Below are 17,329 nucleotides of genomic sequence, written 5' to 3' on the forward strand. Positions count from 1 at the left end.
ACTTGGAACGGTCCATTTCTATCATTGTGACGGGAGAGTGGACGATCACAGCCCGCCGTTGCTTTGCGATGATAATCATTTGTGTGCGCAACAGGTGCTGGAGTCATCCAAGCGCTGGTGGAAATGTCGCAATCGGTTCAACCAGGTGGGCTTCGTTCCATTCAACATCCTGGAGCCCGTCACTCACGTGGAGAGTCCCGTCGCCAGCAAGCCACCCACGGTGAGCCCAACGCAAACATCCTCACTATCCACTAGACAGTGCCAGAGTAGAGCAAAGTGGGCCTTGACTTGACATCATACCAAATACTCCTTAGCTCCCACAGGCTCCGCCCCCACCTCCCGCTGCCAAGACGTTCACCCCGGCTGCGCCAACTCTGCCCGCTCTACGTCATAACCCCGCCGTCCAACGCGTCCCGCACGGCGTGCCGACCTACAACCAGCATGCGCAAGCAACAGAGGAAGATAGAGGTGAATGGTGGTTGTGGATTTTTTTTTTTACATTTTTTTATTTATTTTTTTTTGCCGCAGTGACATATGAAGGACCAAAACTGCAAAAATTAAAAATAAATGAATAAATAAATGATACAAGTGAAAATAAGAACATATAAAAAATATATTAAATAAAAAAATATATAAATGATAGTAAAAACAACAAAAAAATATCCATGAATAAATGTAAAAATACAAAAAAAAAGATATTAAAAAAATAAATATAAAAAAAAATTAAAATAAAAAATGTTGAAGTAAATACAAAAATTAATATATAAATAGAATTAATGATCAATCAATAAATAAAAACGCTCTGTTCTCACATGCATTTATTCCATGCTGCACAGCGCACAGTCAGGTCTAAATGTTATTCAAATGAGGGGGCGGTCCTAAGCGTCTTGGGTTGGACAACTTGCGACTTGACATCAAGTCGTGGTGACAGTAGACAAGATAGTCGTCCCATGCTGGGGCTCTCCACGCAAGCCGGCGAGACTTCCTTGTTCGCCGACCAGCTCACTCGACCATTGAAATGCGGTTTGCAACAGCGGAGTCCAACCCAAGACACGCTTAGGACCGCACCCTCATTTGGATAACATTTGGACCTGACACAGCATGTGCATCATGAAATAAATATATGTGAGAGCAGTGTTTTTATTTGTTGATTGACGTTTAATTCTATTTTTATTTTAACATTTTTTTTTATCTATTTTTATTTTATTGCCATTTATATTTATTTATTGTATTTAAATTTGTACTTATATTTTTTAGATACATTTATATTTTCACTCGTATTTATTTATTCATTTTTAAATTTGGGTAATTTTGGTCCTGCATAGTGACAAACTATTTCTGTATAAAATTTCCAGTTATGTTGGTGAATGACGAGCTGCTCCAGAGACTGACTAACGGAAAGGCCATCAACAGCAAGCCTCTGATCATCCCTCGATCGGCGGAGACCTCCCTCCCCCTCGACTACCACTCCACCCCTGAGGAGGTGGCATTGTGGCTGGCGGGGAAAGGCTTCAGTGAACCGTGAGTTCTAATTAGTTTTGCTTTAGCGCCATCTGGTGGCCACAACTAATAATAAAAAATAAAAAAACTCACCTCTCGTGCTCCCACAGAACGGTGACATGTTTGGGGGTCCTGACGGGCGCTCAGCTCTTCTCCCTCAGCAAGGACGAGCTGCGCGAAGTCATCCCCGATGAAGGCGCTCGGGTGTACAGCCAGATGGCGGTGCAGCGGGCACTGCTGGAGGTGACCCGGCAATTCATTCTCAGCGCAATTTCAACACCGCACTCGGGTCCTAACGGGATTCCGTTGGTTCTCCCGCTTTCGTCTGCAGGACGCTCGCAGGGCCACGGAGCTGGAGGCCGTCATGGAGAAACAGAAAATGAAGGTGGACCTGAAATTGGAGAGCAGCACGTTGTGAGCGGATGCATCACAGATGGACTTGATGGCATTATTATTATTATTATTATGAATAATATATATGCAGTACCTACCTGAAAATAGTGTGCAGCAAGCTTAGGATCGCTGTGCCACAGCGGTCATTTGGATTTCCGTTTTGTATTTAAAGCAAGTATACACCGCTAACTTATAGTTCACATGTTGATTTTGCCGTCCGTTGATAGTGATATTGAGTAAATTAAATGTACAGATCTATTCAAATACAGCACCTCAAGTACACTGCTGGGTTAAAAAGTAACCCATTTCCTCAGGCCAACCAAATCCAAATCTTCAACCCAATCTGCTGTGTCAAAAATATGTAAATAATCCAGCGAGTATGTAAGGAAAACAAGCCAGCACTTCTCAGCGTAAGAAATGACCAAAATACAATATTGACTTTAATATGGTTTAATTGATAACATTTTTTTTTTTTTAATTAATGAACCCCAGCGGAACCAGATCACATCTTCACATTAAATGTAAAGCGAGGCAGCTGTTACAATCTGCTTGCACGTAATTATAAAGCAGTTCAGTCTGTCTGTTTTTTTTTTTTTTTTTTTTAATGGCATGTACAACAATTCTGCTTCACTTGCCAAGACTAACTCAAAGGAACATTCTATATAAATGACGAACATATATATTTTTTAAGTCAATTAACAAAACATGATAACTTGCAAACAAATTCAATCTTTTTTTTTTTCACTAGACTTCACATTTCAACTTACTCTCACTACTTACTGGCCGCCCCCTCCCAAAATTCAGCCTACATTGGAAGAAAAAACATGGTTGACGTGTGAAGGGACTTAAGGAGGGTTTCCTAAGGATTTGAAAGGGCGCTGATCAAACCGAAAACAGGAAACAAAAACACTCATTCCAAAGTCAAATTCTGTATAATAAAAGAAAGTAACTGAATAAAAGATTCACAAATGTATGACCTGTTTGCGTCACTATTCACTGGATAAAGCAATGCCACCAAATCACAGCCGATTTGTGACTTGATATACGATTGATTTCATATTCTTGAATAAGGTTTGCGTTTCATGTGAGTCAAAGAAAAAAAATGAATCTACGGAGGACTGTGTGGAACGAGACAAACGAGACGGCGGGTGTCGTGTGGGATGGACTTTGGCCTTCACGGGTCTTCTCGGTCGTCTGCCCTACGAGAGTCCGAGCGGCCGTTGACGCCGTCCCGCCGCTCGCGCCCCTGAGACGCGTCTCGGGACGAGCGCTCGCGGTCTCTGGATGACCTGGCACCAAAGTCACACACACGTTATTTTGTTTTATTTTCATTTCGTGCCAATGAGTGAAATGCTCCAAAAATATTCTGACAGTAAAATGCTGTTCAGTGTTGGCAGTAACTCAAAATGATGTCTTTGTAATTCATTTCTTGGTTCTTGTAAATGTTAAGGGACTCAAAAAAAGATTTGATTGATTATATATGCTTTTAAATTTAATCGGCCAATTAACTCATTCAATCCCAAAAACATAAATATATTTTTAATACATTGTCCTGCACTCCCCAAAACGTATAAATATGTTTTTATGCTAAAGCATACAGAAGGCTTTGATGCAGCTTCTGACCTGAAGAGGTCACTTAGAGCAATGATAATTATTACAAAAAACAGCCAGCAGGTGGCAGTAGAGTATAAGAGATCATCCAGGGCCATGTTGCAACAAGCTCTTTTTGCCAGTATTTTCAAAAGATTTGTGAATAATGATGAAACTTGGCTATATTCTGATGCTAAATGCTGCAAAACGGAAACATATACAAATACACTTTTTTTCCCCTGATGAAAGAAGAGACTCATCTTTGTTTTTAAGTTCCATTTGGCTGGGAGTGAATGAGTTAATTGGTTATGAAAATATTTTTCTGCCAAATATCTGAATCTGCCTCCAATAAAAAATAAATGAAAAAACTAATAAAAATAAATAAAATCCAATAAACATTTTTTTTTAAATAAATCCCTATGGAAGAATTTTTGCTATCAAAACACGCGTACTTGTGTCTGGAGCTCTGCTCGTGGCTGTGACGGTGGCCTCGGCTTCGGGAGCGGGACCTCTGCCGCCTCTTCCTGTCCCTGGACCGAGAGCGCGAGCGGCGCTTGTCTCGTGACGAGGAGCGCGAGCGGCGCCTCCTCCGGTCGCGAGAACGAGACCTAGAAATGAGACGCGGTTTCAGGGCGGTCCAAGTGGGGCTTCATTGTGTCGCTTACCTTTTATGCTCTCTGCTGCGAGATCTCGTCCTGTGGAGAGAACGCATGCGTTTAAGACCAACATCAAATATGGGAAAAAAAAGTCAAGCACTCTGAATAAGTTCTGGATGTCACCGTTTTTTCATCTTTTCCTCCTTCTCCCTCTCTTCCCGTCTCTTGAGACGATCCTGGTTCCGTTTCTCCTGCTTGTCCACAACAGTTTTCTGATGACGATAAAAGTTACAACGTCACAAACAAGCGCACGTATGGGCCTGCGCGGCAACGTGACAAATGTGATTGACACACACGCCCACCCTGAGTTGGTCCAGCTTCTCTCTGATCTGGATGAAGCCCAGGTGGAGCTTGCCGCCGAAGTGGTCGGCCAAACGGCGGTCGTTGTCGTGGAGGCCCAGGTAAGCCGAGCACACCTCGCAGACGCGCAGTTTCTGCTGCTGGAAACTGGAGGCCGGCATGGAGTTTCTGTATTCCTCCTGCAAGAACATGCAAAGACGACACGACGGAAGCGTTACGATCAAGTCAAAGGAGCACGGAGACTAACACTGGTTCATTTTGTTCTTTAATCCCGCCCACTGTGCATTTTTGTTATCAAGAATGCCTGTTTTGGTTTTCAGTTTCTTCTCTAAAATCGGTTAATAGTTTTATTAAAACTAACTATTTCAGCAATTGATTTAATGTGAAATATTAATAAAATTAAAATAAACAGTCTATTCATTTAAATTGGACCATTCTATTATACTTTTAAAAAGGAGAATTATTCGAAATTGTTCAATATTCCATTTGCTGGTTAAATTGTTTATCAGGCTTATTGTCTCGGAAAAAACAAACAAAAAAAAACTGTACAAATAAATGTATATTAAAAATAAATGTGTTAATTTCAATTTTTCTAAAATTGATAAACTAAAGTGATTTCTTATATTGTGTTTATATGTATCATTTAATTTGTTACTTGAGTCATAATAAATAAAATAACCATTAAAATGAACATAAGACATAAGAACATAATAGTTGATTTATAATTAAATTGGATAAAACAAACTGAAAAATTAAATGTAGTTCAAAATGTATCGTTTTATATATTTTTTTATTCAATTATAGCATTAAATATATTAATTAGTACACTGTAAATACAAATAGAATTTAGATAGTTGACAGCTATTTTGTATATGAATGTAGTAATTTAAAAAAAATTTGTTCTCCAATTGATTGTTTCATTAATTTAATGATCTGTTAAATTAACTAAAATTGTACAATTAAACAATAAAATGAACATGAAATTTTTTTGTATTTTTAAATTATAATAAAATATATTCATAAATATATTTGTAAATAATACAATAATACAAATATTAGTCAAATAATAAATTGTGTAAGTAAATGTATTTGTTTTTATTTATTATATTAAACAATTCTGGATAGCTCACGTATCCATAGTGAGGACACGAGGTTCAGAAAAATGGATGAATTCATATTATTATAATCAAATTAATGATAAATCTTTACAAAAAGAGAATGTTCTATTATTGTATTACGAAAAACAATTTGACCTCTTTTTTTTCCCCCTTTTTTTAATTTTTTTTTTTAGAAGTCTCATTTGTTCATGTTTAAAAAAAAGAAAAAAAAACCCGTACGTCAAGATCTTCCCTCTCACCTCGGCCTCCTTCTTCCTACTGCGGACCTTCTCCACCTCATGCAGGACCTTCTGGGATTCTTCCACGTTTCCCTCCGCTCCAAGTTGCTCAGCCTTGGCCAGGAGCTTCCCGATCTCCTCGTTCAGCTCGTGGACCTTCTCCGCCTGCAACGCGGATTTGACACATTCTTATTCGCCGTCCCGGGACGACTCATAAAAACCTGACAGGCGCCGCTTTTATTTATTGATTTTTTTTTTTTTTCTTCAACAAACCTTGGCCGCCACTTCGGCACTGATCTCCTCCTGAGTCTCGGCCAGGCGTTTCTTGGCCAGTTCCGTCCTGCGGTCGCAGTCGGCGATGAAAGACTCCAAGTGGTCGACGGCCTTTGGAAGTTGGGAGTTAGTCGCGTTGAAAACAAAAACGCGCACCAACAGTCAAACGTGCCGGCGCGTTCACATTTGCCTCGCCGCGCTGCCGTCACTTACGTCCAGCTCAAAAAAGAGCTCTCGCTCCTTGGAGGCGATTTCGTAGTCTGCTCGGAGCGCCAGGTCGTGGATCTTGGTGCACTCGCCCAGGTCCATGCGCTGACAAGCAAAAACACACATTAAAGCTACTGCTACAATATTGACACACAAAAATGAAACTTTTCCCTCATATTTTTACTTCTGTTAAGTGGCTCCCAGTTACTGGTTTTCAAATATTTGGAATGGTTTATAAATCTGTGAATGCTTTTACAATATGTGAAGCAAAAGCTGCAGTAATATTAGTTGCTCTTCGCAGAGGATAAATATATGGCTGAGAGTAGGGACATTCAATATAACTTCTTTTTTTTCAGGCTGATCGATACCAGTACAACTATTCACTATGTACTCACCGATACCAAGTTCCTTTCGTATTTTTAATAGACAATTTTTATTGAACAAAATCTTTCTGATGGAGTTGATAATTTGCCGATGTGTCAAATTGCCAAAGTATAGTGCCAACAAATAGGACTCACTCAACAGCAATTTTTTTAGCCTTAAGTATCTGTGGCTGGTATTGGCAGCCTCCATGATACAGCATAAAGGGAACGTCAACACAATTTTTTTTTCTTCACAATATGTTGCATGTGCCCCCTGTAGACTAAACATGGAATTCTGATGAATATTTTGGTTGTGGAATATGAATTAAGCCGCAAAACGCACCCATTTTTATCCATCTCAGGGGGCGGCCATTTTGTCACTTGCTGTCGACTTCAAATGACATCAAAGTTGCTCAGGGCTCAAGTAATGACCAATCACAGCTCAGCTTCAGAAAACATTGAGTCGTGATTGGCCGTTACCTGAGCCCTTAGGAACTGTGATGTCATTTTCAGTCGACAGCAAGTGGCAAAATGGCCGCCCGCTCTGAGATGGATAAAAGGTTTTTTGTCTTTTGTTGTTTATTTTTGGCAATATTAACTCATTCACTCCCAGCCATTTTCTCAGAAGCAACCCCCTTCACTCCCAGCTGTTTTACTGGATTTTGACTGATTTTGCAAGACCCCTATAAAACATGGAACCTACCAAAAGAAAGATTAAAGTCTCTTCTTTCATCAGGAAAAAAAAAAGTATTACTATCCGTTTCCATTTTGCAGCAATTAGCATTACAATATAGCTAGGTTTTGTCATTATTCACATATCTATTTAGAATTGTGAGTAATTGAGCTTTTTTTTCAACATGGCCCTGGTTGATCTCTTATACTCTGCTGCCACCTGCTGGCCGGTTGTGTAATAACCATTTCTTCAACCGTTCCTTGCAGTTGAGAGGCTGCATCAAAGCCTTCTGTATGCTCAAGCATAGAAAAACATTTAAAAACAAACAAAAAAAACAACAACAAAAAACATATAAATATGTCTTTGGGACACTTAAAACATTTAAAATAGAACATGTTTATATGTTTTGGGGAGCAAATTAGTTAATCACAACACTGTTTTTAGATGAGTGGTGCAGGCAAAGGACATATTATTGAAAATGTTTCCCCTAAAATACGGTTGGCTCCCCTGCATTGAGACTTACGGTTCCAGACAGGATGTCGTGCGGACAGCAGTCGAGAAGGTGACTTTTGCAGACTCGCTCGTCCGAGTACTTGACCCTCTGCCGCGTCTCATCCCCTGAAACAGTCCAGAAGGCACCCAGTGAGAAAGACCTCACGTACTAGTCAGCGAGGGCCAAGTCTTCACATTCTGACTTATCTGACTGCCACTTTTACAATGTGTCGCACACGCGTCACAATAGCTGCATTCAATCGGTCTGAGCCCAAAAACTACAAAAACAAAAACAAAATCTTCTCTGTCATTAGCACGTCATATGAGCTATTCATATACTTTGCTTCTACGTGTGAAGTTACATGAGGCATTGTGTGGCCTCATTGTGTGAACTTACCCAGGCCTCAAAGATGATTTTTTTTTTAAATCACAATAACAGAGCCTCAAGTCTCAGTTTAGCTCATTTTAAGGCTCAAATGGTCGTGGGCATCATTTGGTATGCTTTTTTTTTTATTTATTTTTTTATTTTACATGGCACGACAACACTTAGGTTACAATACAAATCAATCCGGCCATGTTGTTCCTGGGCCAAGCCATTCACAGACATGAAACATTGACAGAAAGTAGGTTTATACACACTGCGATCTGCACCACATACTGTACCCATCTGCATCTTCAAGCCCTCAGCTGCAGAATTTTAAACCGGCTGTGGGGAAAGTAAAAATGGGAACAGTTTTCTTGCCAAACCTGCGGTAAGAAGTTGGGAGTCATACAAAAGTCAGAGCGAAAATGATGTGTGTTAAGTGTTTATGTCTCGTCTGGAAAAAGGAAAAAATAAGACGTCAACTGGTTTGCTGAGAAGTTTTTTTGTGTTCATTCAGCTCGACCAGACGTCTTTAGCAGCTAAGCACTACTCCAAATTGCATATCTTAAAAAAATAAATAAAAAAGGAAAAAACAAGCTACAATAACTTCCGAAAGGCAAACATATACTGTTTGGATATTGATCATAACAGCTATAAAAATTATGTGTGACTCACGGCTCGATGAACATGAGGCTTTTCTGCAACTCCTTTGCAGATTGATGTAGGCTGGCAAAGATACACTGAACCTTAATGAATAAAATAAAGGGGCCACAATTGTTCAGTTTGTATGCAACATATGCATGGGAAGAATTTACTGATAATTTCATCACACACACACCCACGCACCCATTCACACGCTTATAAGGATGATCCACAGGGCCACAAATGTTACTTTTAGGATGAACCTTGTTTTTGATAGGGCAGGCCAGCAATATGCATTCGGCCTACTATAAGACTCGGCAAATAATTTCTGTGGTAAATGTTTGTATCCAAATGGCGGAAAAGTCAGTGTCAGAGTCAAGAGTCAGTACTCAGTCTGGAAAAAAAGTAGCATCAGTTAGACTGCATTTATCGAATATTTTTTTTTAATCGAGCATATTACCGGTTTATCCTATCAATGACATTTTTTTTAACAAAACAAAAAAAAATGTCCAAATGAGGTGCAAGTACTATTCTCAACCAGTTGAAATTAGCATCATCACATTCTACTGTAGTATCCACGACTATTATGTGTAAATGGCTTTAAACGGCGAGGCCAGGTACGGTGAGTGACATGGGTGTCGGCGAATTAGTGTAGAGTTAGCTGGTTATTAACTCTGTTACCAGCTTGTTTATGAATGTGGTTATTTCATGCTAATTTTAGTGCTTTCTAGAGCTGTGCCATAAAATATATATTGTGAGTCTATTTTTTTTTTTTTTTTTTACTTCATTTACAGCACTATGTATTCAGTAATCATTGTTTTAAGTAAAGTTAACTTCAGAATTCTTTGCACTTTTATTTGGCCACTGGATGTTTATGTTTCCATTACAATTATCTTTCGAGTACCTGTGCTGTCTATATAAAATATGTATTCTAAAAATAAATGGTAAAAAGGTCCAGGAAAATCGATATAATTGTTATCTGCATTTAAATTACTATATATTGTTATAAAATTGTCAATGGTATATTACTAAATAGTTTTAAGAGAAAATCGTTTCATTTTCATATTTTTATCTTTAAATTTATAGTTTTGGCAGCTTTCCAAGTGTTCGCGCGAACATTCCGTTAGCCAATGGAACTAACCATAGCTAAAAATTACGTAAAACAGAATACGGTTGGTTTTTGTATTTTTTTTAAATGACCAATGGATACAAACATAAAACCGTGTCATGTACGCGGCTAATAGATGAAGTGAGCCCTCGTTTGCATTCACGCAGGCCCGCCCATCACACGCCAACACAAGCCTGCCTCAACACTGGCTCCATCTTGGCTAGCGCGCTAAAGCTAGCGGAGCTAGCATGCAATCAGCGACTCACCATCCCTCGCCGTTCCCATCAGCTGGTCGAGCAAAGCTCTCATTTGAGCTTGGGCGGACATTGTTGCTGACTTTCGTCGACGATGCTGTTACAAAAGGAAGCGGCAGGGGGGAAAAAAATGGTAGTTTCTGATTACTCGTAGGGGTGAAAATTATTGGTTCGGCCGAGCATAGCCGATTTCAGACGTTCTCTAGGCTTTTTTTCTTTTTCTTTTTTTCCAAGGGGAAATTGCGTCGAACCCCGTGTTAAAGTTCCGTTTAGCCACTTAAACAGGTTCCGAGATGGCCCAATCAGAGCCTCCGAGAACAGCAATATTATCCAATCAAAGTGGGGCTTCCTGAGCATTATTGTAACTTTATCCAATCAGAACACAGCTTCGTGAAACCTTGTATTTTATATCCTGATTGTTGTCTCTCAGGCAACATCTCTAAAGCAGATCTGTCGATTAATCGTGTAGCACATTGTCATAGACAATTTCACTTTGGGTGTTTGAATAACTACGGTTGAGAATTATAAATAATCATAAATCTTGGAATGTTAACTGCAACAGGAAGTATTACCTGATAGACAAATTGAGGGTTAAAATACTGTATTACACCTTGATTTATTTTTTTTCCCCACTGCTTGCCTTCTGGGGACAAGCCTACCTGTCTTTTAGCTCTTGAGCTAAACACTCGTGAGACGATGCTTGAAGGTGTGTAAAAACGTCGATTTTAATGTAAATTCACGTTTACATGACGGAACCTTTCGTTGTTACTCTTTGTTGCAGCTGTCGTGGGGCGAGGAGGGGGGAGGGGGCTTGGCCTTTTCCGTTCAACAAGTTAGCCAACTATAGAAACGTTAACTTTTCAAAGCTAAAAACTCCACAAAATGAGTGCCGATACTGTGCATTCGATGATTTGTCACCCAGTGGACCTTACCTTACTAACACAGGTACTCCAAATGTGTATCTCACATAATTGATCTTCTCTTCGTCTGTGGCAACGACAGGTTGAGCTCGTCCTAGTTTGTTGTGCTGAGAAGTATCTGGAGTGACCGTTGGCTTGCATCAGTAGGCCCACATTTACAAAGGTAAATGCAGCAGAAATAGCTGGAAATCACACACAGACTACACCTCAGCCGTGGTTGTTTTATTTTGATGAGCGTTTTGATGCAGATTGAGTGACTGAAATTTTGCAAGCAGATTTGGTGCACAGTGATGCACTAAAAAAAGGACGATGGAGACCACGGACTGTCCCACCGAGGGTGATCCCCTGAAGAGCGGAGAAGATGGAGTGGACACCGGGACGGCGCCGCCGCCACCGCCGCCGTCGACGGAACTGAAGAGAGGCTGCAAGGAAATGCTGGGCCTTTCCAAACTGACACACTGGCGAACGGCCGTCTTCTTCCTCTCCTTGTTCCTGTGCCTCACCGTGGTCTTCGCCTTCTCCTTCATTATCCCGTGTCCCGTCAGACCGCAGTATCTCGCGTCTTGGAACAGGACGTTCTCTGACGCAGGTGTGCACTTTTTTTTTTTTTTTTTTCCTCCAATTCTTGATACATTTGAGATTTAATGTGGCTCTTCCTTTGCCACAGAAACGTACGACTTTTTAGCGCTTGAAGATGCGAGCAAAGACAAGGTGAAGGATGTCCTGCTTGTGGTGAAGACCACAGAGGCCAGTTTGAACAATACATGTGGAAATGCAGGTACGATCAAGTCCTCATGCTGGCCACACAAAAGCCTAAATGAGATTCTCCCCCCAGGTCTGCCGTCCCCGTGTGTGTTCATGCTGGCAGTGGATGGCACGTACGGAGAAACCCTGTGGGAGCGTCCGCTGGATCCTGACTTCCACTGGGCCCAATGTGGCCTGGACACCAACACGGGAGGGCAATGGGACTGTCTGCTGTTCCATTCCGACCGACTGTCGGCTCTGGATAAATCCAACGGTGATCAAGGTTATCCGATGTGAAAGTAATAAAACAAAAAAAGAGGAATAATAGTCCATTGATGTGTCATTAGGTGAGGTGAGGTGGCAGCAGCCTCAGCCTCCCGGTCTGCACAGCAGCGTGCCCGTGCTCAGCGTCCCGGATCTGGATGAGGACAAGGTCAGCGATGTAGCCTTGGTGGCATCTGATAACATGCAGGTAAATTATTTTATACTCACCGACGTAACCAAAAATATATAAAACATTGGGGAAAAAAAAAAAAAATGGAGTTAGTTATGAAATGTGCTTCCACTTGTAGACTCAGCTGGTGTTCCTCTCGGGGAAGACAGGCGTCCAGATTGGATCCGCGGTGGCCCTGAATACCACACAAACATCCGGCCATCTTTTCCAGAAGACTGGGGAGGGTGCGCTGTATTTGCTGCTGCAAAAAGGTTCGGGAATACCGACAACATTTGCCTAGTTGCGTTTTTTTAATTCTCATTTTTTTCATGTGGAATATATCTGTAGCTAATAGGTGAAAAAGTCACTTTTTGTTCGGGCTGTTTGATGATGAAGAAAATGTTCATCATGATTATTTTTTAAATAATTGAAATCACGGTTAGGACAATTATTATTTTTTGTACAAAACAAGAAAATATTTAAACGTAAAAATGATTAAGACAAATAAAAATCTTTGAAACACTAATTATCCAAGTTCCTTTTGGATGAAGTAATTTTATTGTGGGAACGCTGAAGCACTTGTGTTATCGTGATTTTTATTCTCCACACTTTTTTGCCGCCTAACAACTCCCACATAATACAGGGTGTTCCAAAATGGTTGACCCCATTCTAAATGGCCATATCTCGGAAACTAACGACCAATCACGGCTCAGCTGTTTTCTAGGTTTGGTCATGTGACATTCACAAGCTGAGCTGTGATGGGTTACCTGAGCCCTTGTGATGTCAAAGTTGCAACATGTGTTTTTAAAGGTACTAATTATACATGAAAAATAATGAAAATATCACATTTATTATAGGCAAAATATTCATGTTTGACTGCCAAAAATGGCTAAATATGTAAATTATCCCTTTAATGTCAACTTTTCCCCATTCATTTTCAATGGGACAGTCATAAGTATCACTTTGCACGCCCACTTCCACACATATATATATATATATATATATATATATATATATATATACACACTTATCATCATTACCAGGTGTCTGATACTAATTTCATAATTTATCTCTCAATGTGCTTTCAGCATTCCCACACAATTTCTCCAGAAATTGCACTTAGTCTAGTTAAATTATTTAAAAAAAAAAAAAAAGGTGCAAATGAATACATTTATACAACTCAATTTTTTTCTCTAATAGTTTTGTGCTGTTCATATTTCCGTGACCCGGTTGCATATTTTCCAGACACCGGCTTGTACGGACTGGCCCTGCGGAGGATTGCAGCCAAAGCCAAACAAGGGCTGGAGGCGGGCTTGAAGAAGGCAAAACAAACGGAGAAAAAAGCGGCGGCCGCGTCCGGATTGGTACCGGTTTACGAGTAAGGCGCCGCCACTTCGCCGGCACGGCGCGTCTGCGTTCTAACTTGAAGTTGATGTTTTCTGCGGACGCGCGTAGGTCTGACTCATTGAGGCGTGTGGTGAGAACCGACCAGGAAGAGTCGTCCGATTTGATGCTGGTTACGGGCGGCGAGGCGGTTTTGATAGATGGAAAGACGTTGCAGCCCCTGTGGACGTTCAATACCACTAAAGTTTTCAGGTAACTATTTTGAATGGATTGATCATCTGGTCGAAGATTTAAAAAATAAAATAAAAATAAAATTCTGTCTGTGATGTCATTCATTTAGAGAGCCTGGATTTGGTCACTTCAACAAAGATGGCGTACTTGATGTTGTGCTTGAGGAGGAAATGAACAATTCTACCAAGATGGTTAGTTGGAATGTCGGTACAAAAAAAGTAAGCACCATTCTCGACTATTTGGAGGATTTACAGGCAAGTTCAAATTTCGAGTTGCACCTTCAGTCTGGGCAACCGTAAACTCGAAAAAAAAAAAATGCTAATTTCCATTAGCCCGTCAATGGTATTTTGCAGCATATGTTAGCACTAAGCTAACTGAGCTTTGTAAGATCAGCCGTTGCAGGTTGTGCTTACCTTTTGCCCGCAGGTGGTGATCCTGGACGGGAAATCCGGTGACGTGCTGTGGAAAGTGGAGCTTCTCTCCAGCGCCAACTCGCCCCGACCCACCTGTGTACACACCACCAACTCCATTTCCATCTTCGTGTTCTGGGGGCTGCTGCCGTCGCAGTCCAACTCCTCCGTAAGTTTTCGGTGATAAAAATGTTCGCTTGATACTAGGGCCCGGCCGATTAATCAGCCGTGATTAATCAGCTGTGAAAGTGCCCTGAATGCACCATTTTACTTTCGTAGCATTAGCAACTAGCAAGTATGATCGTATGTTATTTCTGTTGTCCCAAAGTGGCCTTTAAGTTTTTTAATGACACCACAGTTGGTGTTAACTGTAAAAGTAAACACACAACGTTAAGAATTACATCCACAGTTTATTTAAATATAAAATATGCTTCGTTTCGAAAATACCGCTAGCCTAGCAGGAAGTTAGCAAATGCTAACAGGAAGACAGGAAGTTAGCGTCAACTTGGGGAGTGTTTTTCCTTCAAATAACGAATATCCACACACAAATCTTGTGTGAACACATACCCACAGATAAGATAACACTACGCAAAGGTAGAAATTCTTCGCAACGTGTGAAAAACGAGTTATTTTAATAGAATTCAATCGCAACTTCTGTACTCATGTTAAGTGTGTAGCCCAATGGATGCATGTCACCACACTGCCCCAAGAGGCCAAAATGCACAGGAACAGTCAAGTCATATTAATTTATATAGTACTTTCAAACAGCCTTACCTGTCAGTATTTGTATTATATATATTTTTAATAAATAATCGGCAGATTAATCTGTATTTTTTTCTGCCAAAAATCTATCAGCATCGGCCTAAAAAAAAATGCATATCAGTCGGGCGCTACTTGATACTGCTCGCTGTTGAGATGTAAACGGAATGTCGTCTTCTTCAGGCACCCGGCGAACGTCGCTCTTACATGCTGCATCCACTCTACTCCAACGTGCTCCTCGAGTCTGAAAATGTCGCGGACCACATTGTTACATTTAAAGGTAATTTCATTTTTCCTGGTTAGATAAAGTTATGGCCTAAGAAAATGGATGGTGTGCGGCTTTAAAAGGCGGGGCTTGGCCTGGTGGGTGACGTGGGTGTCAGCAAACGAAGAAGTAAAGTTGTCTGTCGGTTTTTTTTGTTTTTTTTTAAATGTTAGCAACTTTGATGGAGCGCGGACGCCACGCCGCCTTCATCCTGCTGACAGGCCCCGACGCCGACGACGCGGAGGGCACGGTCGTCCTCAATAAGTGGAAGCTGAAGCACGACGTGCCTCAGAGCAGGGTGCTCCCGATCGGCGACGGCGAGGCCCCCGGAAATGACGACGACATCAAGCAGGCGTTTAACCGGCTGCGCTTCAGCGATAATTGAAACGAACCTTCGACCGGGGGCGGTTTTCTGTTCATTCCTGCTGTGTCGCGTGTTTTGTTTTCAAGGCCGTGCATTTGCCTGATAGCGTAATTGCCTGACATGTTCTAATTTTTGGAAAACAAAAAAAAAACAAGTACATCATGTTATTTTTTTGTGACAGCAAGTTAAAAATGACTCAGGCAATGATGCTACCGATTGTAGATGATGTTAGTCCAAAGAGCTGCTGTTTTCCCCGACAATCACGTCGCCTGCTGAGAAATCCACCACAACTTTTTTTGCTGTATTTTAACTTCTTGCACTTTGTCCCAGCAATGCAATTATTTCTTTTCCCTTTACAAAAAAAAAAAAAAAAAAAACATGATTATTTTGCAGCCTATGCAATTGTTTCACACTTGTGCTTTAAAGGTGAGTGGGGGTAATTGCTGTATATTTAATACTAGAACGGCCTTAAACGTGTACATTTCAACTTGAACTACCCCGCCGATTGTTACAAGTATGCACTGTGGTTTTATTTTTCAAGTTTCAGGCAAGTGAGTTCTTGCAAGTGTGGTTTTAGCGCGACTAGCGCCTTATCAGATTTACATATATTTGTGATTTATATTCATAGGGATTTTTTTTTTTTTTTGCTGTATATTAATATAACGAAAATGTTGATTTTTAAGGTAAGCTGGGTAGTTTCCATTTGTTCAATATTAAACTGATTTTTAAACATCTGGAACTGTATTCTACTGTAAAATGCTGCGAACATCCTACCATATATAATGTATGACTGATCTAAGATCTGAAAGAAACAAAACGACATACAGCACACATATATACATTTTATTTGCCTTTGAAATAAGACTACATTTAAGATACAGCATCAAGATTAGAAAAATAGCCCCGCCCCAAAACACTAAATTCCACTCACACAACAATCATCACCCCATGCCGAGTTAGGACTAACGTCACACATACTCAAATGAAATGCATACGACTTTGCGTTTTATATACAAGGAGTCATTCGACTTGTGGCTTCATTACTCCAGTGCGGCGAGTGAGACGTCCCCATGTGACCGCTGCAGAGTCGCTATGAATCGAAACGTGTCCCCGCTGTGAGATCGTTGATCTCGGAATTTGAGGTAAAAGTCAGTAGTTTCTGCATATTAGAAAATCGCCCGTCATGGCCTTGATTTAAAATCCAAGCTTACAAATATGAATGGAGCCGACCAAATGACTTAAGTCGGTTGAAGTGGTACAAGTTGGATCGCGACTTGAGTAAAGGTCACTTGTATTTCGACTACTTTTCTACATGACGTTAAACTCAACAAGCTAGCGTTTGGCATAATACACTACAAAGCTAACTTTGACTGTATTTCCTCAAATAGTGGCCCCTATTCAGTTTTGTTTTATTTTTTTTTAATGAGATTTAAAAAAAAAATTGCTAATTGCCTTAGTTTTGCTGTTCACACATGGACATTAGCAATTAAATGAGGAGATCATTGTTTGCTAACCAAAACTGCAGCATCTAACCAGGCACGTAAACTTTGACTAGTTCGCCCCATTTCATTTCTCAACTACATTACCATGGGCCGATATTAAGCATTTTGACGAATATCGGCATCGGCCATTTTGAAGAATCATGTGGCCAATAATAGATCAATTTAAAAAAGAAGTCTTAATTTCAGGGAACTAATTTAAATATATAT

General features: G+C 40.5%; 3 protein-coding genes across 13 annotated transcripts in view; 2 read left to right on the forward strand and 1 right to left on the reverse strand.

Annotated features, from left to right (window-relative positions):
* The window catches only part of LOC144004923 (epidermal growth factor receptor kinase substrate 8-like protein 1), a 14,435-nt gene extending 11,569 nt beyond the window's left edge, over positions 1-2,866 (forward strand). For all 8 annotated transcript variants that reach the window (XM_077502624.1, XM_077502628.1, XM_077502629.1 and 5 more), the window contains 5 exons: positions 95-220; positions 315-468; positions 1,356-1,521; positions 1,611-1,743; positions 1,832-2,866. In XM_077502624.1, the coding sequence (XP_077358750.1) occupies positions 95-220; positions 315-468; positions 1,356-1,521; positions 1,611-1,743; positions 1,832-1,918 (666 nt within the window). In that variant the 3' untranslated portion in view covers positions 1,919-2,866. The remainder of the gene's footprint in view (positions 1-94; positions 221-314; positions 469-1,355; positions 1,522-1,610; positions 1,744-1,831) is intronic.
* Positions 2,328-10,391, reverse strand: luc7l (LUC7-like (S. cerevisiae)). Of its 3 annotated transcripts, XM_077502644.1 has the most exons (11): positions 10,163-10,341; positions 8,822-8,892; positions 7,814-7,908; positions 6,262-6,360; positions 6,049-6,159; positions 5,797-5,940; positions 4,442-4,618; positions 4,263-4,351; positions 4,149-4,178; positions 3,936-4,091; positions 2,328-3,182 (listed from the first exon to the last, which is right to left on the reverse strand). In XM_077502644.1, exons 4-11 carry the CDS (start codon positions 6,355-6,357, stop codon positions 3,068-3,070), a joined length of 918 nt encoding a protein of 305 aa, XP_077358770.1. In that variant the 5' UTR covers positions 6,358-6,360; positions 7,814-7,908; positions 8,822-8,892; positions 10,163-10,341; the 3' UTR covers positions 2,328-3,067. The 3 variants fall into 3 exon arrangements, with proteins under 3 accessions (XP_077358770.1, XP_077358768.1, XP_077358769.1); XM_077502642.1 differs by lacking the exon at positions 8,822-8,892 and having other exon boundaries at positions 10,163-10,391; XM_077502643.1 differs by having other exon boundaries at positions 7,814-8,892; positions 10,163-10,387.
* fam234a (family with sequence similarity 234 member A) lies at positions 10,091-16,352 on the forward strand. 2 transcript variants are annotated; one of them, XM_077502639.1, is made up of 13 exons: positions 10,091-10,856; positions 11,153-11,233; positions 11,346-11,659; positions 11,738-11,848; positions 11,906-12,088; positions 12,162-12,286; positions 12,387-12,519; positions 13,493-13,625; positions 13,703-13,843; positions 13,932-14,040; positions 14,249-14,401; positions 15,175-15,271; positions 15,430-16,352. In XM_077502639.1, exons 3-13 carry the CDS (start codon positions 11,380-11,382, stop codon positions 15,639-15,641), a joined length of 1,677 nt encoding a protein of 558 aa, XP_077358765.1. In that variant the 5' UTR covers positions 10,091-10,856; positions 11,153-11,233; positions 11,346-11,379; the 3' UTR covers positions 15,642-16,352. The 2 variants fall into 2 exon arrangements, with proteins under 2 accessions (XP_077358765.1, XP_077358767.1); XM_077502641.1 differs by having other exon boundaries at positions 10,095-10,856; positions 13,932-14,013.
* The last annotated feature ends 977 nt before the right edge of the window (positions 16,353-17,329 follow it).

Source organism: Festucalex cinctus, chromosome 17, assembly GCF_051991245.1.
Source record: "Festucalex cinctus isolate MCC-2025b chromosome 17, RoL_Fcin_1.0, whole genome shotgun sequence".
NCBI lineage: Eukaryota > Metazoa > Chordata > Actinopteri > Syngnathiformes > Syngnathidae > Festucalex > Festucalex cinctus.

Bases quoted from the DNA above. Each gene is read 5' to 3' on its own strand.
- luc7l (XM_077502642.1), bottom strand. From the start codon at position 10,223: ATGTCCGCCCAAGCTCAAATGAGAGCTTTGCTCGACCAGCTGATGGGA. The intron at 6,361-7,813 runs GTAAGTCTCAAT...TTTGCTTGTCAG, and splicing joins ACGACATCCTGTCTGGAACC to CGCATGGACCTGGGCGAGTG. The intron at 5,941-6,048 runs GTTTGTTGAAGA...TCCGCGTTGCAG, and splicing joins GTGCCGAAGTGGCGGCCAAG to GCGGAGAAGGTCCACGAGCT.
- fam234a (XM_077502639.1), top strand. From the start codon at position 11,380: ATGGAGACCACGGACTGTCCCACCGAGGGTGATCCCCTGAAGAGCGGA. The intron at 13,844-13,931 runs GTAACTATTTTG...TCATTCATTTAG, and splicing joins AATACCACTAAAGTTTTCAG to AGAGCCTGGATTTGGTCACT. The intron at 15,272-15,429 runs GTAATTTCATTT...TTTAAATGTTAG, and splicing joins CCACATTGTTACATTTAAAG to CAACTTTGATGGAGCGCGGA.